Genomic DNA, 17028 nt, shown 5'->3' on the forward strand with positions numbered 1-17028 from the left:
GGGGATCGTTGTAACTCAGAGCGCTTCCTGCAAAGTGCTATGAGTTACAACAGGGAGCTGCTGTTCTGACTGTGCTTGTAATTCCTCCTGTGCTTTGAATACTGGAGCATTTTGTGAAGCAATAAGCACTACCTTATATTTTTAAAGGATTTGTTCCCTGCTTCACATGAAATACTTCAATCCCTCTTGTTTTGTTGAAGACTTTTCACAATGCTTCTTCAGACCTCAGAATTGCTACCTAGCTTCTTCAGAAGCAAACTCTGAAGGGGAAGAGGGAGGTATAATTCTTAGGGCTCAGCATAAAACCTCAAAACAGTAGACAGATTGGCAAATGAGCAGGAACTTTCAAGCTAAAAATACCTTCCTAACTATGTCTTTTATCATAGCATCCCAGAGCCAGAAACAATCTAATCATAGTTGCAGTAAAAAGGTAGATTAGTAAGACTGCCTTGCCATGAACAAGAAGTCTAGATGCTGATAAATTATAGCTACCTCAGCATGGTAAACATGATAATAAGCCTTTTAAATAGCTGTTTGCTCTGATGGAGGAAGTATGTTCTAGTAGTTAACTAACTACAGTGTCATTCTGAAGTGTGCTATGAGCCAACAGATGAGAACAAGGCCTCTAAGCCGTTCCTTTCAGACAGCTGGAGAGCACTGACCTACATCTCCCCCAACCTGCGAGAACTAAGAGCAATAAACCGGACCCTTGGACACCCTGTGCCAACAGGTACTGCACACTGAGAGGGCAGCGAGGGAAAAACTTTCAGATGATCTAGGCTCTCTGGCATGTCCAGACCAGCATTCATGTGCAGTATGCAGCACTGCAGACTCATCTGCAGCACCATACACTGCACACACCACACACGTAGGCATTCCCAATGCTGCTAATTTGCAGCATGGGAAAACCCACAGTGGAAAAAAGCAGAGTGGTGCATATGGCGGCAGCATGTGCCACCTGAAAGCAGAACCTGGCCAGCTGGAGCCATGCTCCGATTGCCAACCAGGCTTCCTGCTGCCAGGTTGCCACCACTGGAGCCTGACCCCAGGTAAGGCTGCTGGGGCCAGCCTCCCCTACCCCACCTGGGACAACTTGCTATATGCCAGAGCATGTCAGAGCGCACATGCATGAGTGTTTCTAGGGAGAAGTAGCAGCTGCACATATTGTGCCACTGCTATTTTTACTCTGGGAAATGCGCATGCGCACTCATGTGGACGCGCCAAGAGAAGCTCCACTGCAAATTGATTGCGTACTGCTTAGGCTTAACCAGCACTTTCCCAAGCTACAACACTATCAGTCTGTGCTGGAGACACCAGAATAATTCACTTTGATTACAAAAGTAGTGATGGTAGCTTCCCAAACACAGGGAAGGCCAGTGCTAGTCATGACTGCAGTGAACTCACGTAGAAGTTATAGCTCATCCAAAGGAGGAGCTTGTAACCACCATGTGTGCTCTGAGAGAGCATGCGCAGATCTTTCCCTGTCATCGTTTGGGCATCTTTATTTTTTTAAAACAAGTATCTCAAAACAGCTAGCACTGGCTACCTAATAAGCCCTTCACCTCGGGTGAGACAAGTTAAAATGTGGCGGGAATTTATGAATGATTTTGGTGTAGTCCACCTCAAAATCTGCCCATACCCCACAAAGCTCATTCACATGAAACAAGACAGACTCACGCATCAGATGGATTCCCACCAGTCCCAAAATGGGAGTCCCTGTTTTCATGACTTTGCCCAGCCAATTAAACAGAATTACCAGTTTATTGCAAGATTACCACACTCTGATGGAATATATATTCATGCTCCTTCCTTCACAGACCATGAGCTGGCACTGATAAACTGACATCAAGGCACATATCATGCTTTATGACTCCAACATTTTGTCCCAAGGTATAATTCTGTAAGAGGCATTTCCTCGCTTCACAGTGGACGGACAATAAGGAGGGCTATATTTGCAACAGTAGGGAGGGGGAAGGATTGCGGTCAGGAATGCAAAGTACAAGCAGCTCCACATCAATAGAAAGCTCAAGTCGAAAGTTTTGTGCTCTGATGCTTGCAGTTCATAATGGCTTCCCTCCCCCACACCCTTGCTGTCTAAAGACCTGCCATCGAGGCTGGAAGACGTTGTCAGGACTGCGATGACTTTGGCCTGCCCCTTGCTGACACACCTGTGCTGCGTGGTGGTAACACTTGGGTCTCACGGAGTGTTACTGTGCGGCAGGAGCATGGGAGGGAGTGTGTGTCTTCACCCTGGAACACACACACAGGTAGGGGCACACGAGTGGCAATGGATTAGTAATCAGTCCTTTGTGTCTGGCAGGGCAAACACCATGTATCTGGGTCCAAGAAGGCAGTCTTCCTTTAGTGTTCCTGGGAATAACTATTCTTCTGGCGTGGCTTAGTACCCACCGGGGTCTTGGGGCTTAAAGCCCACTTTATGGAAATGGGAGGCTCTTCCCTCGCTTGCTTCTGTGGCCCTATGGCTGAGGGCAGGCGAAACTTGGGGGCATCCAAACCCCAAGCCTCCAGGCTTGGGCCTGCACATAGGATGCCTGCCAAAAGACTTTGGAAATATCTGAAGCCCGTGGTGGGGGTGGAGGATGTTTGCTGCTTGCAGGGCCACTTATGGTTCTGGACTGACTCACGGATTTGGACTCGATTTGGCTGATTTTGATTGGGACACATTTTTTTTTTTAAAGAAAAGTCCTTTGTGTTTCATTTTTTTTTTTTAAAGAAAAGTCCTTTGTGTTTGAGTCATCCAAGTGGCACTGAAACCTGGTGAAGCTTTGCTATCAGTTTATCTGTCCTTGAGAGATGGTAAGGCTTGGAGGGTTAGCAAGGGAAACAGCCTTCCATCCTTATACTTTGGAACCTTCTCTGTAGAATAATGACAAAAAGCAGTTTTAAACTGTGCTTTCCTGGGCATTTATGAGTGTAAGATTAACAACTCCTGCCCCCCATGAATATATCATAATAAAACTTGAGTGGACAAATGAATGGGGAAAATGTATTCCACATAGGTTAAAGCACAGCCAAAAAGAATTTGACTTGATACGTACAAAACACGTTATTTGGACTTTTAAGTAGTTGTGCAGCTCTGTATGTGATCAGCCAAGTTACCTGTTGCCTCTTGACCTGAGCAGACTTTCAGTAATGCCCCATCTTCTCTCTTTTTCTACAGAATGCTGCAGGTGAGCTGTGTGCTACACACTACCCAGCAGTCCCCGTCTCCAGGGAGGAGATTGTGAATGTCTCAGGAGCAGGTGACAGGTATATTGCTAATGACCCAGAGAAGAGATATGCTTGTGGCAGCCCCTTTTTCCCTCCACCTGAATTCCACTGTAGAATTCTTTAATACTACTGTCAAGATAAAGTTCACCCTAAGGTTTGGGAATTAGGTACTAAAACCATAAGACAAAGGAGAGGTGAATGCTGGGGAGGGGGGGCAATGGACAGACTGTGCTCCAATATTTCCCCTAAGCATTTTGAAGCTAGTTTGGCCACTTATTTTCATGGAATAGGCATGAAGCTATACCACAGCATCCCAGAGTTTAGTAGCATATTTAGGATGCACTGCTTTGGGCTGACAGATGTTTTCAAGCTAGCAGCTGGTCAAAGTATCACAGCACCAGTAAAAGCAAAGTAAACTACCTTAAATCAAAGCTGAGTCAGTCTCTCTCAACTGGACGTGGGGTTTGGCCTCAACTGTGGCTTTTGCTAAACAGTAGGGTCTGCCAGTGCCAGAATAGGCTGCCACAAGCAAAGGAATGGCCTCACAGGAACAATCGCATCTAAAATTGTGCTGCTGGCTGTGGTCAAAATCCTGTGTTCCTGAAGAGTCTTTGCCATAACTTACCTATTTATCCCTGCACTGTTGTACATAGGGATAGGAAGGGACAATTTTTACTTATTGCCTTACATCCTTTAAGAATAAGCTCTTATTATTCTCCTCTTAACTTGTGTACGCACATGTCATGCAGTCATAATTATCCAGCCCTTGATTCCTAAGCTGTAATAATTGACTCTGACTTGGTGCTGCCATGATCTGTGCAGATACTGCAAGTACATAAGGTTTCCCCTTTATTTTTCTACCTTCATTTGCCACATATTTGACCAGGTGCTAAGCCTGCCATTTTTTTACCCTGGCAGACAGCAGGGAAAGCTATTGGATGTTTTTTTGCAAACCTTAATTATTCCAGTAACCTCTTTTGTCTAAACTAAGAACACAGATAGATGTACGAAGAACCTGGGATAAAAGAAGGGCCTTGCTATACATCAGCTGCTCTGCAGTAATTGCCCATGTGTATGCTCTTGCTCCACAATAAATAAAAGCTAAATTGCAGCAGCTTAGCCCTCAATGAAAGAGGGACGAGTATCTTCATTTAGCTTTTACTTACTATGAGGCATAGAGAATGCATGCAAGCAGCTGACACACGGCAAAGCCCCATCTCCTATTATTCTGCAGTAAATAACCCTTGTGTTTCTAGTGAGTCCTCATATGCTCATCCTCCTACCATCTCTAAACCAGGCATTCTCAGCCTGGTGCTCACAAGCACCATAGTGCTCTTGTGATTTCATAAAGTGCTCTCCAACAAGTCCAACAACAGTGCTTGAAAGCACTCGCAATCATGTCAAGAATCACACTGAAAGGCATAATTGAAGATGATTATTATAGCTATTTGATTTTCTTTTAATGCTCCATGAAAAAGGCTGAGTCATCACAGTGCTCATTAATGAAAAAAGGTTGAGGACTCCTGCTCTGAACAATGGCATTGCCCCTCCCTGGATCGTTTCTACCTCAGCCCCAGTACTCCACAGGTCAGACCACACTGCTCAGTGCCATCATTATGAACAGTCTAATTTTTGCTGTGTTATTTTCTCTTCCTTCTTATATCTATTTAAGATTCTCAATCAGTGGTTGAGACCTTTTTGGACTTGCGGCACCCCTTGGGAAATGCAAGCTCTTCGTTTTGACTCTTTTTTTTTTGACTGAAGAACGATGGTAGAGCAATTCTTCTGTTGCAAAGAACTCAGAAAGACCATACAGGCAGAATTATTTTAACACTACAGACTCCTGTGTGAAACCTGTAATCTTACCTTGTGAATCATATTTGCACACCTAACAGTGTTAATGTTGTGCGACAACCCACAGCACCCTTGAATGGATCTCTAGGTACCCTAGGGCACCCTGGTTGAGGTGCTGTCCAGCTAGCTGGTTCCTTGGTAGGGCTGTGGCAACTGTTTGCTCCCTGGTTGCTGTGATAGCATAACAGTACATGTCTGTACATGGCATTGTTAAGGAAAGATTCCCCCACATTATTCATTCCAAGCCTCAGGAGCTGCTGAAAGATTGAACAGCGATCACAGCCCACAAGTCTCCCTGCTTTTGTTAGATAGAAACAAACAGGTAATTAGTCTGAGTATGACATGGAAAATTTCCCTCCCCACCCACTGCAGTGTAATGACAAGCACCTGGAGCCTCTGTTTTCCAGATCAGAAGGCTATTTTAATCTTGACAAGAAGGTCCCCCTTGCCCATCACTGCTAGATCGAGCACTTGCCTGCACAGAGCAGGGGCAATTCTCAGGCTAGATGATGCCCTCCTGTGCTGTAATGCCACCTTTATTAGGGAGAGATGACCCCCAGGAACCAAACAAGCTTGGGCTCTTCACACTTAGAGACCTTGTGCGGGTCCTTATGCACAGGACAGCCTGGGAGCTCTGCCTCAGGGACCAGAGAAGCCACTTCTCTGATAAGTTGCATGGGCTACTTTGACTTAAGTACTTTCAACAATGTGGGCGCTAGCTCTTGACTTTCTGTAAGCACCCATGTCATCATCACAGGACATACAAGTCCTGGTTAGCCCTCCTCACTCTCTCCCTTTGTCTCGCTCTCACTTTTTTCTCTTATGATCTTTGTCACTCTCTGTCCTCCTGTTACTTGTGAGCCTAGGTAGACTTTTCAGGCCCCTCGCTGTGTGTTCTAGATAAGTGGTTCCCAAGTTTTTTTTTCGCAGCCCACTTGAAAATTGCTGAGGGTCTCAGCAGGCCACTTAATAAACTTTTTTTTTGTTCTGCAAATCAAAGCACACAACTCATATTTTAATATCAGTAGTCTTACCTTACAAGTACAGATATTCTCGATTGTTCCACAACCTTTCTGCGGACCACCTGAAGGGAGCTCACAGACCAATGGTGGTCTGTGGACCTCAGTTTGAGAACCTCTGCTCTAGATGTCGTGGATGGACATCATCACAGATTTCCTCCCTGTTGAAGTTGAAGTCACCAGAACAAGCCACTGGCAACTCAGGCAAACTAAAATCATTCCCTCCAACTCCCAGCTCCCTACCCTCATTCCCCACCTCCATTTTCAAACAGCTTGGGGAAAACAAGTGTGCCTTGCAGTGTGAAAAGATGACTTTCATCATCATCATCATCATCATTTACTACTGCCTCAAAAAAATCACAAACGCGTTAATCTACCTAATGCAGTGGTAAGCTAGTGAAGTACTATCCCTCTTTTGTAGATAGGAACTGAGGCACAGAGAGATGTAGTAACTTGCTCACAGTTATATGAGCGGGTTGGACACAAGCATGGGCAAACTGGGCAACCACCTGGGGCCTGGACAGAAAAGGGGCCCAAAAATGGTAATTTTTTTGTTTATTATTATCATTATCTCTGGCAAAGGGGGGCCCGATACTAAAAGTTTGCCCGGGGCTGCCAGGAGTCTAAGTACAGTGCTGCATATGAGACCTGTGTTGTAGAGGCAGGTCATGAACCCCAGTCTCCCAAGTTCTCATGTACTGCTTTAATCACAAGGCTCTCTCTCTTTCCTCCTCTCCTTTCTTTGCCTCTCCCCTCAAAGTTAGAAGTGACACACTCATGACAACATGAATGGCACTTTTCTGCTGTAATACTTGGTTTATCAATGAGAACCTATGACAGACCTGGTTAGAAGAAAAAAAAAAGTATTCTTTTTCTCAAATAAAAAGAAATAGAACAAAGCCCTTCTTTTGTTCCAAATATTTTCAGTGTTTTATTTTTGGTGGGAAATTTCAAAATGAAGTAAATCACATTTTTTAAAGCATTTTGCTTAAATTTAAGTTTTCATTTCCATTTTTGATTTGTAACAGGGTCTTTCTTTCCATTTCCCCTCACATTAAATATTTTAATTGAAAAAGGGGGTGGAAAAGTTAAAGCGCAGAGGGAAGAAACCCATTTTCTACGTTTTTAGCTTTTTGCCCAACAGGGAAGAGTGGGGGCAGGGGGAAAGTGCATGACAAAGTGAAGGGTTGGAGAGGAAGAACCTCACTTTTGTTTTTCCATCTAGAAAAACATGAAAGGATACCAAAAAAAAAGTAGTATGGGAAAGCAGAACTTTCTCCCATTCCAGACTTTTCTGATTGAAACAGTAGTTTTTCCTCTAACTTTTTCAAGTAATGAAAAACCAGGAGAAGAGAAAGCCCCTCTCTTTATAGATTCAAATCTCCCCCTCCCAGTTCCTGTTTACACGGCTTAGAGAATGATTATTTTGCCTCTGCAATTTCTGTGGGATTGCCAAAACAGCCCTTCCTTTCTCTTCACAGTTTAATGGGAGGAATAATCTCTGGCCTGCTAGCTGGGTACGACACAGATACCTGCGTCCGGATGGGCCTCCTCTCTGCAAGCTTCTCCCTCCGCTCACGTGAGCCCATCTCTCAGAAGATCAGTACTTTCAGCGTGAGCTTGGAGCAGGTCAAAGCTCAAAGCTGGCCAGAGGCAAAGACATGTAGGATGGACTAGAGCTTCTGTGCCAGAGTGCTCTTGACTGCCACCTCTCTCTTTCAGCCACATTAAATTTGGTATTTGTTCCCTTTAAGGAGTGGATAATCTGGATTGGGTCCAAACTACAGTGATTATACCTGGCTGTGTGCAGAAGACTTATGACAATATTATTTGGGCCTTCCTCCCAGATTTCCCAGTGTAATACCACCCAGAGGCCACAAAATCAGGTTGCTTAACCCCTCAGATTGCACTATAAAGCTAAAGTACAGACAGTCAAAAAGCCCGAGGCTGTATAGATTCAGTCTTTGCAGGTTAGTCTAAACTGCACAGATTAAACTGAAACAGAAATTACTAGATATTTACCTTTGATTCAGGAAATGCAGCCACATGCTTACAGTAGTTCAGGCCAGAAGCGAGGAGGCACTAGTGTAGGGCTCTCTGGCTGTGTGTTCACTTCCTCTTCCTGCTGCCCCCAAGGTCTCTGGGATTTGCAGTCCAGAATCACAACAGCAGGACTCCACAGAGTTGCTCATCACTTCCTCTTCCTGCTTCCAGGTGCCTCTGGGATTTGTAGTCCATAGTTGCAGTCGACACAAAGTTTGAGCAGGGGAAGGGGTGTTTAACCCTCATCCCTGGTCCCAGACCCCAGCTGTAGACTGGGCTGCATCCCCAGCCAGGCTTCCCCCCACAACCCCTTGTCAGCCAGCCCTCACTGCTTCGGCTAGGGAGCAGAGGAGTGGGCCGGCCCTGCTCTCTGGAGCAGATAGCACAGCCCAGTCCAGGGCTGGAAAGTATGGTGGGATGCTGGGGGACTCTGATTTAACTTGAACAAGAAAAGGGTCTGGGACAGAAGTTTCATCAACCAGTTTGACCCAAATCAGTTAAGTCTGATACTACATTCAACCAGATTTATCTTAAACCAGTTTCAGCCATTCTGAAAACTGGTTTATGTGCACTAAGCGTTTGTTCTGTTACAGTCTCTGATGACTTAAACCAGTTTACATGTAATTTCTGTACCTAGCCCAGATGACCACCTTTGCCTACCCTTACTCATGTAGGAGTTACAGCAAACCAGACTCAGTTGTTTTTCCTACACCCCTGTCTGAGAAATGTTGTTTTCCCATCCAGCTTGGTCTCTATCAGCCTGTCCCTTCTCAAAGTAATATTCAACAGTCTCCAGATTTTTAGTGACCACCACAATGGAGGCTGGCAGGGAAGCAAGCCCAGGGACTCCATATAAGACAGCCAAAATTAGTTTTTCATCAGGTGCTGAATCCCTGAGCTGCTCCCTGTCACATCCCTCCTTGAAGGTATTTTTTTCTCACTCCTCTTGTGTGCTCTCCTCTAGTTATCCAGATAGCTACCCTTCCTCTGAGGCCATAGGCGGTGGAAGCGGGGGGTGGGAGGGCTAACAGGGCTTAGCCCCTCGCAAACATAGGGCAGAGGTAGGGCCACAAGGCAGCTTGGCTGAGTGCTTCTGGTGGCTGCAGCAGGGGTGGGGAGGGAGTGGGGCTGGGGCTAGGGGAGGGGCAGGTGCTGCACCGCCGGTGGGGCACGGGACTGAGCCGTGAGTGGCTCATCTAGGGGCGTGACTCCTGCTACTACACCCCGGGAGGCATGGGGGGGTGCATGCCCCTGCATCTGCACAGGGTAGGGCACGCTGCTGCTGTGGGCTGCAGCTGGGGCTGCAGCACTGGGAGAAGGCTATGGGAGGGGGGGTTGCAACTGCCCCAAAGTTTGCAGCAACCCACCCGACCCCCCTCCCAGAGCCACTGCCACTGCCACCCACCCTGAGCTCAGCCCAGCCCCCCTGACAGGAAGAGTCTGGCGCTGCCCTGGCCCCAGCAGCATCCTGCCTTGCCTTGCACAGTTCCAGGGGCACACAACCCTGATGCCTCCTGGGACGTGTGCAGTGGCAGGAGCTGCCACCCCCTCCCCATGCCCCCCAGATGAACTGCAGTTTCATCCCACACCTTGCCCCGATGTGGGGCAAGCACGGGTGTCCCAGGGGCTCCATCCCCTTTGGCCCAGCAGCACTGCTGAGGCTGGCCCCACTCTAGCCCCTGGCTCCGGGGCCCCCTTGGCAGTGCAGAGTCGGGGCCAGTGTGGGACTGAGGTGTGGTGGATTCATTGGTGCAGGGGGCACCGGCACTGGGCAATGACCCCGGGCACAGGGGAAAGGGTGGCCACACAGGTGCAGTGGGCCCCAGCCCCAATCCTGATCCTGGGCCCGGCTTGGCTCCACTCCCTCCTGATCCCTGCCTGGTCTCAGTCCCAGTCCCTCCCACCCCACCCCTTCCCCCACAGACTTTCCCGCCTAGGGGGGACACTTAGCACCCCCCCCAATTTTTTTCTCCCTCTGCCTATGTCTGAGGCCCCACACAGATCCCCCTTCTCTGTAGGCTGGCCCAGCGGGAATATCTTCTCTTGCTGCCTCACCAACTCTCCCAAGTGATAATCAACACAGTTGCCCTACCCCAGCTCTTCTTTCAGGCCACAGTCTACAGTCAGTTCCTATGTATAAGGCTTCCTACTTCTCATACGGGGAGCTTGCCTATCCACCCCCTTAACCAGTCTCCAACTGCTGGCCTTTCTCCCTCTTAAATCTAAGCCTCACAAGTGTAGCAAGTGGGGCTACTAGAACATGGCTGCTATCCCCAGGCCTCCTCTTCCTTAAAGACACTTGCCACCTTATGCAGACAAAGTTCTTTGGGTAGATCTGATATCTTTTATTAGACCAACCCAAATAGTTGCAAAAAATTTCCTTTGCAAGAATTTTTCCAACAATTTGAGTTGGTCTAATAAAAGATACCGGATTTACCCAAAGAACCTTGTCTGCCTATGTCCTTAGACCAACGTGGCTACAACCTACACCCTTGTCACCTTATTACATGTACCTTCTTGGAAAATTTAGGGATCTTCGTATTCCCAGAGAGTAGACTTACAAGCAAAGGAGGCTGGTCATTCCTTCAGCTCAGAGCTGAAAAGCAGGCTCTTTACATCAGGCCTGCTCAGCCAACCATTCTCTCCTCAGGAAGAGCCTTTCTGGGAACCCAGCAAAACAACGGATACTTGAGATAAGCAACTTCTACCAGGGAAGGTTTGAAAGCCATCCTTAGGCCAAACAGCCTGTAGACTTCTTTGACATGGCCCAGAGACCAAAATAGAGCATTGGATGCTGGGATCTAAATATGTAGAAATTCCTCTGGTCCCCACTGCAGCCTGAGTGCTTCGCAAACACTAATGAATGCAACCTTACTACATCCACTGAGCCAGGAAGGTACGGCACTGTCTTTGTCCTGTAGAAGGGAATATGAGGGATGGAGATGAAGTGACTTTCCAAGGTTGTAGTGAGCTTGTAGTCTGTGGCAAAGGTGAGAATAGAAACAAAGTTTGTCCAGCTTCTCTATCCAGTGCCTTAAACACAAGATTATTCTTCCACTTGTGCCCTTTCTGACATCCAGCTCTTTATTACTTTTATGTTATTACATTACTGCTGAGGGCAGTTGCACATTCATTTGTTTATAGGTGCAGTCCATAAGCTTCTGGCAAGTAGCTAATGCAAAGCTTGAGTACTCAGTGTTATATTGTATAAATAATACCTCCCATTGATATTTAATGGAGTGATCTTCTGACCATTTTAGCAAATAAACCTTTAAGAGGGAATACACCTGCTCTAGCTCCAATGATTTCAGTGCTACCAAGAACTGAAGCTGCTGAAGAGGTCTATACTAACACACTGCTAGACATGAGTAGGTACATAGGAGTATACAGTCCATACTCAAGGAGCAGCCTCCCAGCTATCTGTGCTACTCGCTTGATTCCCATGCTGAAGGCAAGGGCTGTTTAAGCATTAGGTCAAAAGGTCAAAAGTCCCCTCTGAGCCCAGCAGCCAGCATCCTTAAAGTGTGCAAGGAAGTCAAGTGGCCGCTGGCCAGTAGTGTCCAGTCACCTTTGACTCAACAGCCCAAATAACCAGGTCTGGATTTAAATCTGGGCTAACTGGGGGCAGACTGTAGCATGAGTCCAGAGTGATGCTCAAACTCATGCCTCTGGATATTTAGCACAAGCCCTTCAGTGGTGCCCTCTGAGCACTCCCTCCTCTGTTCAAATCACTCTGAGGTCACATGTGAAAAGGCTCATGATGATTTTAACCCCCATTCTCTAACTTGCATCACAAGAAGAAACGGAGCAATTCCAAATGCCAGGATGCCACCCAGGAGGTCTGCAAGTCAAACTAAGGTACCTGATCCACAAAACGTCGACTTTTTCAGCTCCAGCTTTAACAGGCCAGTGTTGTTCAATGTTCCATTTCCGGAGCCGTGGAGCTGGTGGCTGCGTGCATCTTCACTGGCGCACTGTATATAGACACCAATAGGAGCACGGATGTGGGTGTAGGTGCAGTTGTCCTCCGGTTCCAGTTCAGCAATTCAGATTAGCCATTCAGCAGCTAAGCCAATTTAGCTCTTCTCTTCATTATGAGCACTGGTAGTTGTGCTTTGTATCACCAGAGGCACACATTTTCCAGAAATGTAATGGCAAGGAAGCTCATATTTCACTTAGGCCAGTGGTTTTCAAACCTCCTAAAGCCAAGGAACACTTCCAGATTATTTTTGTGCTGTGGAATCCCACCCCTGGCTCCAGGAGCTGTGTGAGCTGATGCGGGTGACCAGGCCCAGCAGTGGCGGTGTACCACCTCCCAGCCCACTCTGCCATTTACCCCAAGCTTTTTGCAGAACCTATTCAGGAACCCCACAGTGCCACAAAACTCAGTTTGAAAACCACTGACAGGCTATTTCCTCCCGCCAGAGGGTATAGCACAGCTGGCAAAACAGCCAGTACTCACACTGAAGTTTCTTTGCAATCTGGAAATTTGGCAGTAACCAAGGAGCAGGTTGTGCATGTAGGACTCTGGTGCTGAGCAGTGAGATTTAGAGAGGTCCCTGGCTTTCCTCCTAGGTCTTCTTTTGCAAAGCATCTGACTGGAACTGATAACCACCTTGTACCATATTGGCTATTAACTCCACATGTATCATTGTGAGGACAGAGAAGGGGAAAAAAGCTCTCAGAAACTGTCAGTGAGTTACAATCTCTGAGGCTCCCCCGCTCCCCCTGCCTCACTTTTCAATATTTCTTTTCTATTTTCTATTTCAAAAATAGAAACAAAAAGCTATTTCCAGAGGTGTTTCTAAATAAGAAAAGATCACATTTTCACCCCCCAGAAGACTTGATGATGCCAAGCCAGAGTCCTCGTCTTCTTGATGCTCAGGCCTAGGCCCAATACGCTGAAACAAAGCATGAAGCTTGAGGATGAGGAGCAATGCTTCTCTGGCATAAGAGAGCTGCCTACTGCCAGATTGAAGCACATTTCTAGGAGAGTCAAAAAAAGGTCATTTCTAGGAACACATTTCCTGGTCCCAACCATGAGGAATAAACTACAGCCTCGGATATAATCATCATCATCATCTTCCATTCCAAGTGCAATGCTCACTCCCTTACCTGCGATCACAAACACACATAGCACAGAAGACATAGATTATTAAAAAAAAACAACCAAAAAAAACCTCACTAACCCTCATAGTGTTTTCCCTTTGGAGAAAAAGAGTGAAGCACAGGACAGCATATGCCAAATGCTTGTCATATTGCTTGATACCTTTCTGGGAAGCACTCAGACCCCAGGGACAGGAATACCCTAAGAACCTGAAGAGAATACCAACCAAAAAAGAGGGATTAGTAATGGTGGAAGATGGCGATTCTCAGTTGTTGAGGTACAGTTAAAATCTAAATGAGGTCAAAACGTGCTGTCTCATGGCAGCCTGAAAGCCCAGGTGAGGTGACCTGGTGGCTTCAGTCCTGTTCCCAATGGACAGATATCCACATCATATAAAACCATCATCATCGCTGGCACTGATGATAAATGACAGGATAGAGACTGACTGAGCTATGGAGACATCTCTCTCACTAGCAGTGTTTCCTCTGGAAGCACACTAGCATAGCATTGTGAAGACACTGTGGCTGCTCATGCTTTGTGTCTTCTCTAGACATAAATTTCCAGCTCTGGGGCTGTCAATCCATTACATTTCACAAGTGAAAAACTCATTGGGTACTAATAGATAAATCATACTTTTGCCTAGAACCTGCATTTTCTTTTTCTTTTTTTGCTGTGAAAAATGTACGGACCAGATTGGCCAGTTTTTGATTTGGATCATATTTCCTTGCTGCCCCTGGGTGGAAGGGGGCTAGCACCTGTGCTCAAGATTGGGACTGGGAACAACCCTCTGGCTGAGAAGAGTACCATTCAGCAGTCAACACCATGAAGCGTCTCAAAGGAGAGCCTGGTCCAGTAGCATAACAGGAGTAGCAACAGTGGGCACATCTACACGTGCACTTTAATGCACATTAGCCTATTTTAATGAGCATTAAAGCATCACAAAAAAAATGCTCTTTAGCTAATGCACATTAAAATAGGCTAATGTAGCTTTATGTAGTGCCTCATAATGGAGGTACTAGATTTAATGTGCATTACCTAAAGTGCATTCATGAATGTGTAGACATACCCAGTTTTGCCTGTGGATACAGTGAAAGACAGAGAGAGCACCTAGTGGTGACAGTGTGTAATCAATCATCTTTGGTATTTAAAAATATATGCTTTTAAAAGGTAGCTCAGAGACCAAATTACCCCCTTCATCTTATACATCTCTTTCCAATCTTCCCCAGTCATACACAAACAGTTTGCCAGTAGACCCACTTTGTAAGCACACTCCCGCCTGCAAAAGCCATTTAGCCAAGTTTCCAGGCACACAATTGGAAAAGATTATGCTAGATAGGCACACGCAGGTCCAGACACATACGCGCTCAGGGATAACTCAGGTGTTGTTTGTGAGAGGGGAGTGGGAGAGTCTGGGGTGGCATTGAATGGGGGAACTTTGTAAGCGGCATCAATCAGATTTGATGGCATCAAGTGAAAGCTAGGATTTCAGCGATGCTGACAAGCAGAAAGAGGAGGTGGGATGGGGTTGGGTACATCATGACTATAAAAAGGCTTCAGTTATCCACACAGAGCAAGAGGCTGCTCTGATCTCTGATCTGCCCTACAAACACGTGGGTTGGGCAGAGGAACACCAAGCACCTGAGACAAGGAGTTGAAGCCTAACGATGAAGATTTATGCACTGACCATCCTTGCTGCCCTCCTGGTACAGGCCTCTGTCCTGGTTCAAGGTGGGGCAGGGTGGGGTGGGAAAGAATTGGCAGCTCCACAGAAGGAGCTTGTGGCAGAGAAAGCAAAAGAAGCATCTCCGCTATCAGATGGAGGAGATGACATGCCAGAAAGCAGCACGGCAAAGAGTCCATCTCCTGCAAGAGCGTGGAAGATAGCAGGAGACATTGGGGCCACGGCTGGGTCCCACAGCAAACCAGCGACCAAGCCACAGCTGGGAAGCAGCAAACAGAATGCCACTAGCAAGCAGCAGAGACCCCAGCCACAGCAGCCCCTCAAGGCCAAGAATAATGGACTGAGCAATTTCTTGAAAGGCCATGGGAAATTCAATTCTGACACCGTGAGTATAACACTCCCCCCTCCCTTCCACCTCAGACCCTGGTGCCCACCCAACAGATGCATCCACCAAGGTCGGGAGGCAGCACTGGTATATCACACCATGCGATAAAATATAAAAGACCAATAAACAACAATTAATGACGAGGGAGACAGGCATCCTATCTCAGAGAAGGAAGAAGCCAGAGTGCTGAGGGTTTGCATGGGGTAGACATGGTGAAAGAGGCATCAGGCTCTCGACCATTGCCTAGCAACCAATTAAAGCTCTCAGGTGGTTTTCCTCGTCTTTGCCTAGTATGTGTGCAACTGCAGGCAGTTCTGTGATTCAGCCAGGCCGATCCGCCTACAGGGCAACGTTCCCTCTAAGGTTTAGCGATCCGTGAGCAATCCTGGCTGGGAGTGTGTGGGTATCTCAGTGTGCCCGTCCCTCCCACCTCCTGCAGTAGCCTGTGGCCAGGTTGGGGCGGGGGGCAAGCAGCCGGATGCAAACCTGGCGGCGGCAGCAGGAGGAGCACTGGCACCCCCTTGCTACAGCACTGGGCACCCCCACTAGCCATGGCCCCCTACCACCTTCCCCCACCCCCTGTTGGTATGCCACTGTGTGTATGGCATTAAAAAGTTATTGCGTGGCATGAAGTTTTTATTGTGCGCAGCTGCACATGCGTACAGCTTAGAGGGAACTGTGCTACAGGGCTTCAGGTGGGCTCAAAAGTTATCTGACTCTGACATTCAGAAGCTCATAACAAAATGACAGGGCCCTATAAATGGCTTCTTTCAAGTGCTGTCCCATAGCCATCAATCACTACCTTGGGTGAGACAAAGAATATCTTTTAAGGCTAGACAGTCGCCACAGTGCAAATACCAGTGCCAGATGGCCTGTCTTTGCCAGCAGGGAAGTGTCCCAGCACCTAGGCAAGCTGGGAATCTCTTCAGAGTAACGCTACATCGCAGTCTGTCTCATCATTAGTTTTCCGAGTAAACGAATGAACCAAATGGACCCAGGAGATTTAGATCCAAGCTGAAATTAAGAGACGTGAAGCCCATTCCCAGGGCCTCTGCTTCAAATCTAAGCAAGCACTTTGTGACACCTTCCTGATACTTTTCACCAACAATTATCATCACCCAGATGCCCAGATTCAGGCAACTAAATAAATATGAGCTTCAGGCATCCAGGCTTAAAAGTTGTACCTTGAAAGTACAGGCAGCTTACGGGAAGACACCTGAGGGGATGGAGGGCTAGTGCTGGGCTCCATCTCCAGTCAGGGTGTGTAGCCATGCAGTCACCAAGTCCTTGACCTGCCTCCCACTTCACTGTAGAGGTCCTGTGTCAGTGCCCCCTCCATCCCAGTTCAATCTAGGCAGCTTTGTCTTTAAGCATTGATAGTATATGTAATGTGGGTCACCATAGCTTGGTTCCTCTCAGTCCAGAGGGCTTGGCTGTCTTTAAATGGACCTCCACTGATAGCCCTTTCCAAGTCCAAGTCCTTCTATGATATCAGTTGCATTGGCAGAATGTGTCCTGAAGGGAAAGCCTTTCTTAGCTCCCTCCATATTAACAGCCACATTCAAATTATAGCTTCGCTTAAATAGGAAACTAATTAAGAACCAAGAAATACCATAAACAAAAGCATCTCCTCAGTTCTCATCTAGGTAACAACTACACAGTCCTAACCACAGTGGACCCTAAATCCTATCAGCCCTGCCTCTGGACT

The 17028-nt window shown here is 47.1% G+C and overlaps 1 protein-coding gene across 12 annotated transcripts in view; it reads left to right on the forward strand.

Annotated features, from left to right (window-relative positions):
• Positions 1-8312, forward strand: part of LOC102384925 (pseudouridine-5'-phosphate glycosidase-like) — a 43007-nt gene extending 34695 nt beyond the window's left edge. For 8 of the 12 annotated variants that reach the window (XM_025198889.1, XM_025198892.1, XM_025198891.1 and 5 more), the window contains 4 exons: positions 593-730; positions 2101-2267; positions 3182-3270; positions 7586-8312. In XM_025198889.1, the coding sequence (XP_025054674.1) occupies positions 593-730; positions 2101-2267; positions 3182-3270; positions 7586-7781 (590 nt within the window). In that variant the 3' untranslated portion in view covers positions 7782-8312. Of the gene's footprint in view, positions 1-592; positions 731-2100; positions 2268-3181; positions 3271-7585 lie in introns of those variants that run through there. The other 4 variants (XM_025198890.1, XM_025198893.1, XR_003093039.1 and 1 more) reach the window with 4 other exon arrangements.
• Positions 8313-17028: the final 8716 nt, after the last annotated feature.

The sequence above is a fragment of the Alligator sinensis genome, unplaced genomic scaffold, assembly GCF_000455745.1.
Source record: "Alligator sinensis unplaced genomic scaffold, ASM45574v1 scaffold74_2, whole genome shotgun sequence".
NCBI classification, from domain to species: Eukaryota; Metazoa; Chordata; order Crocodylia; family Alligatoridae; genus Alligator; species Alligator sinensis.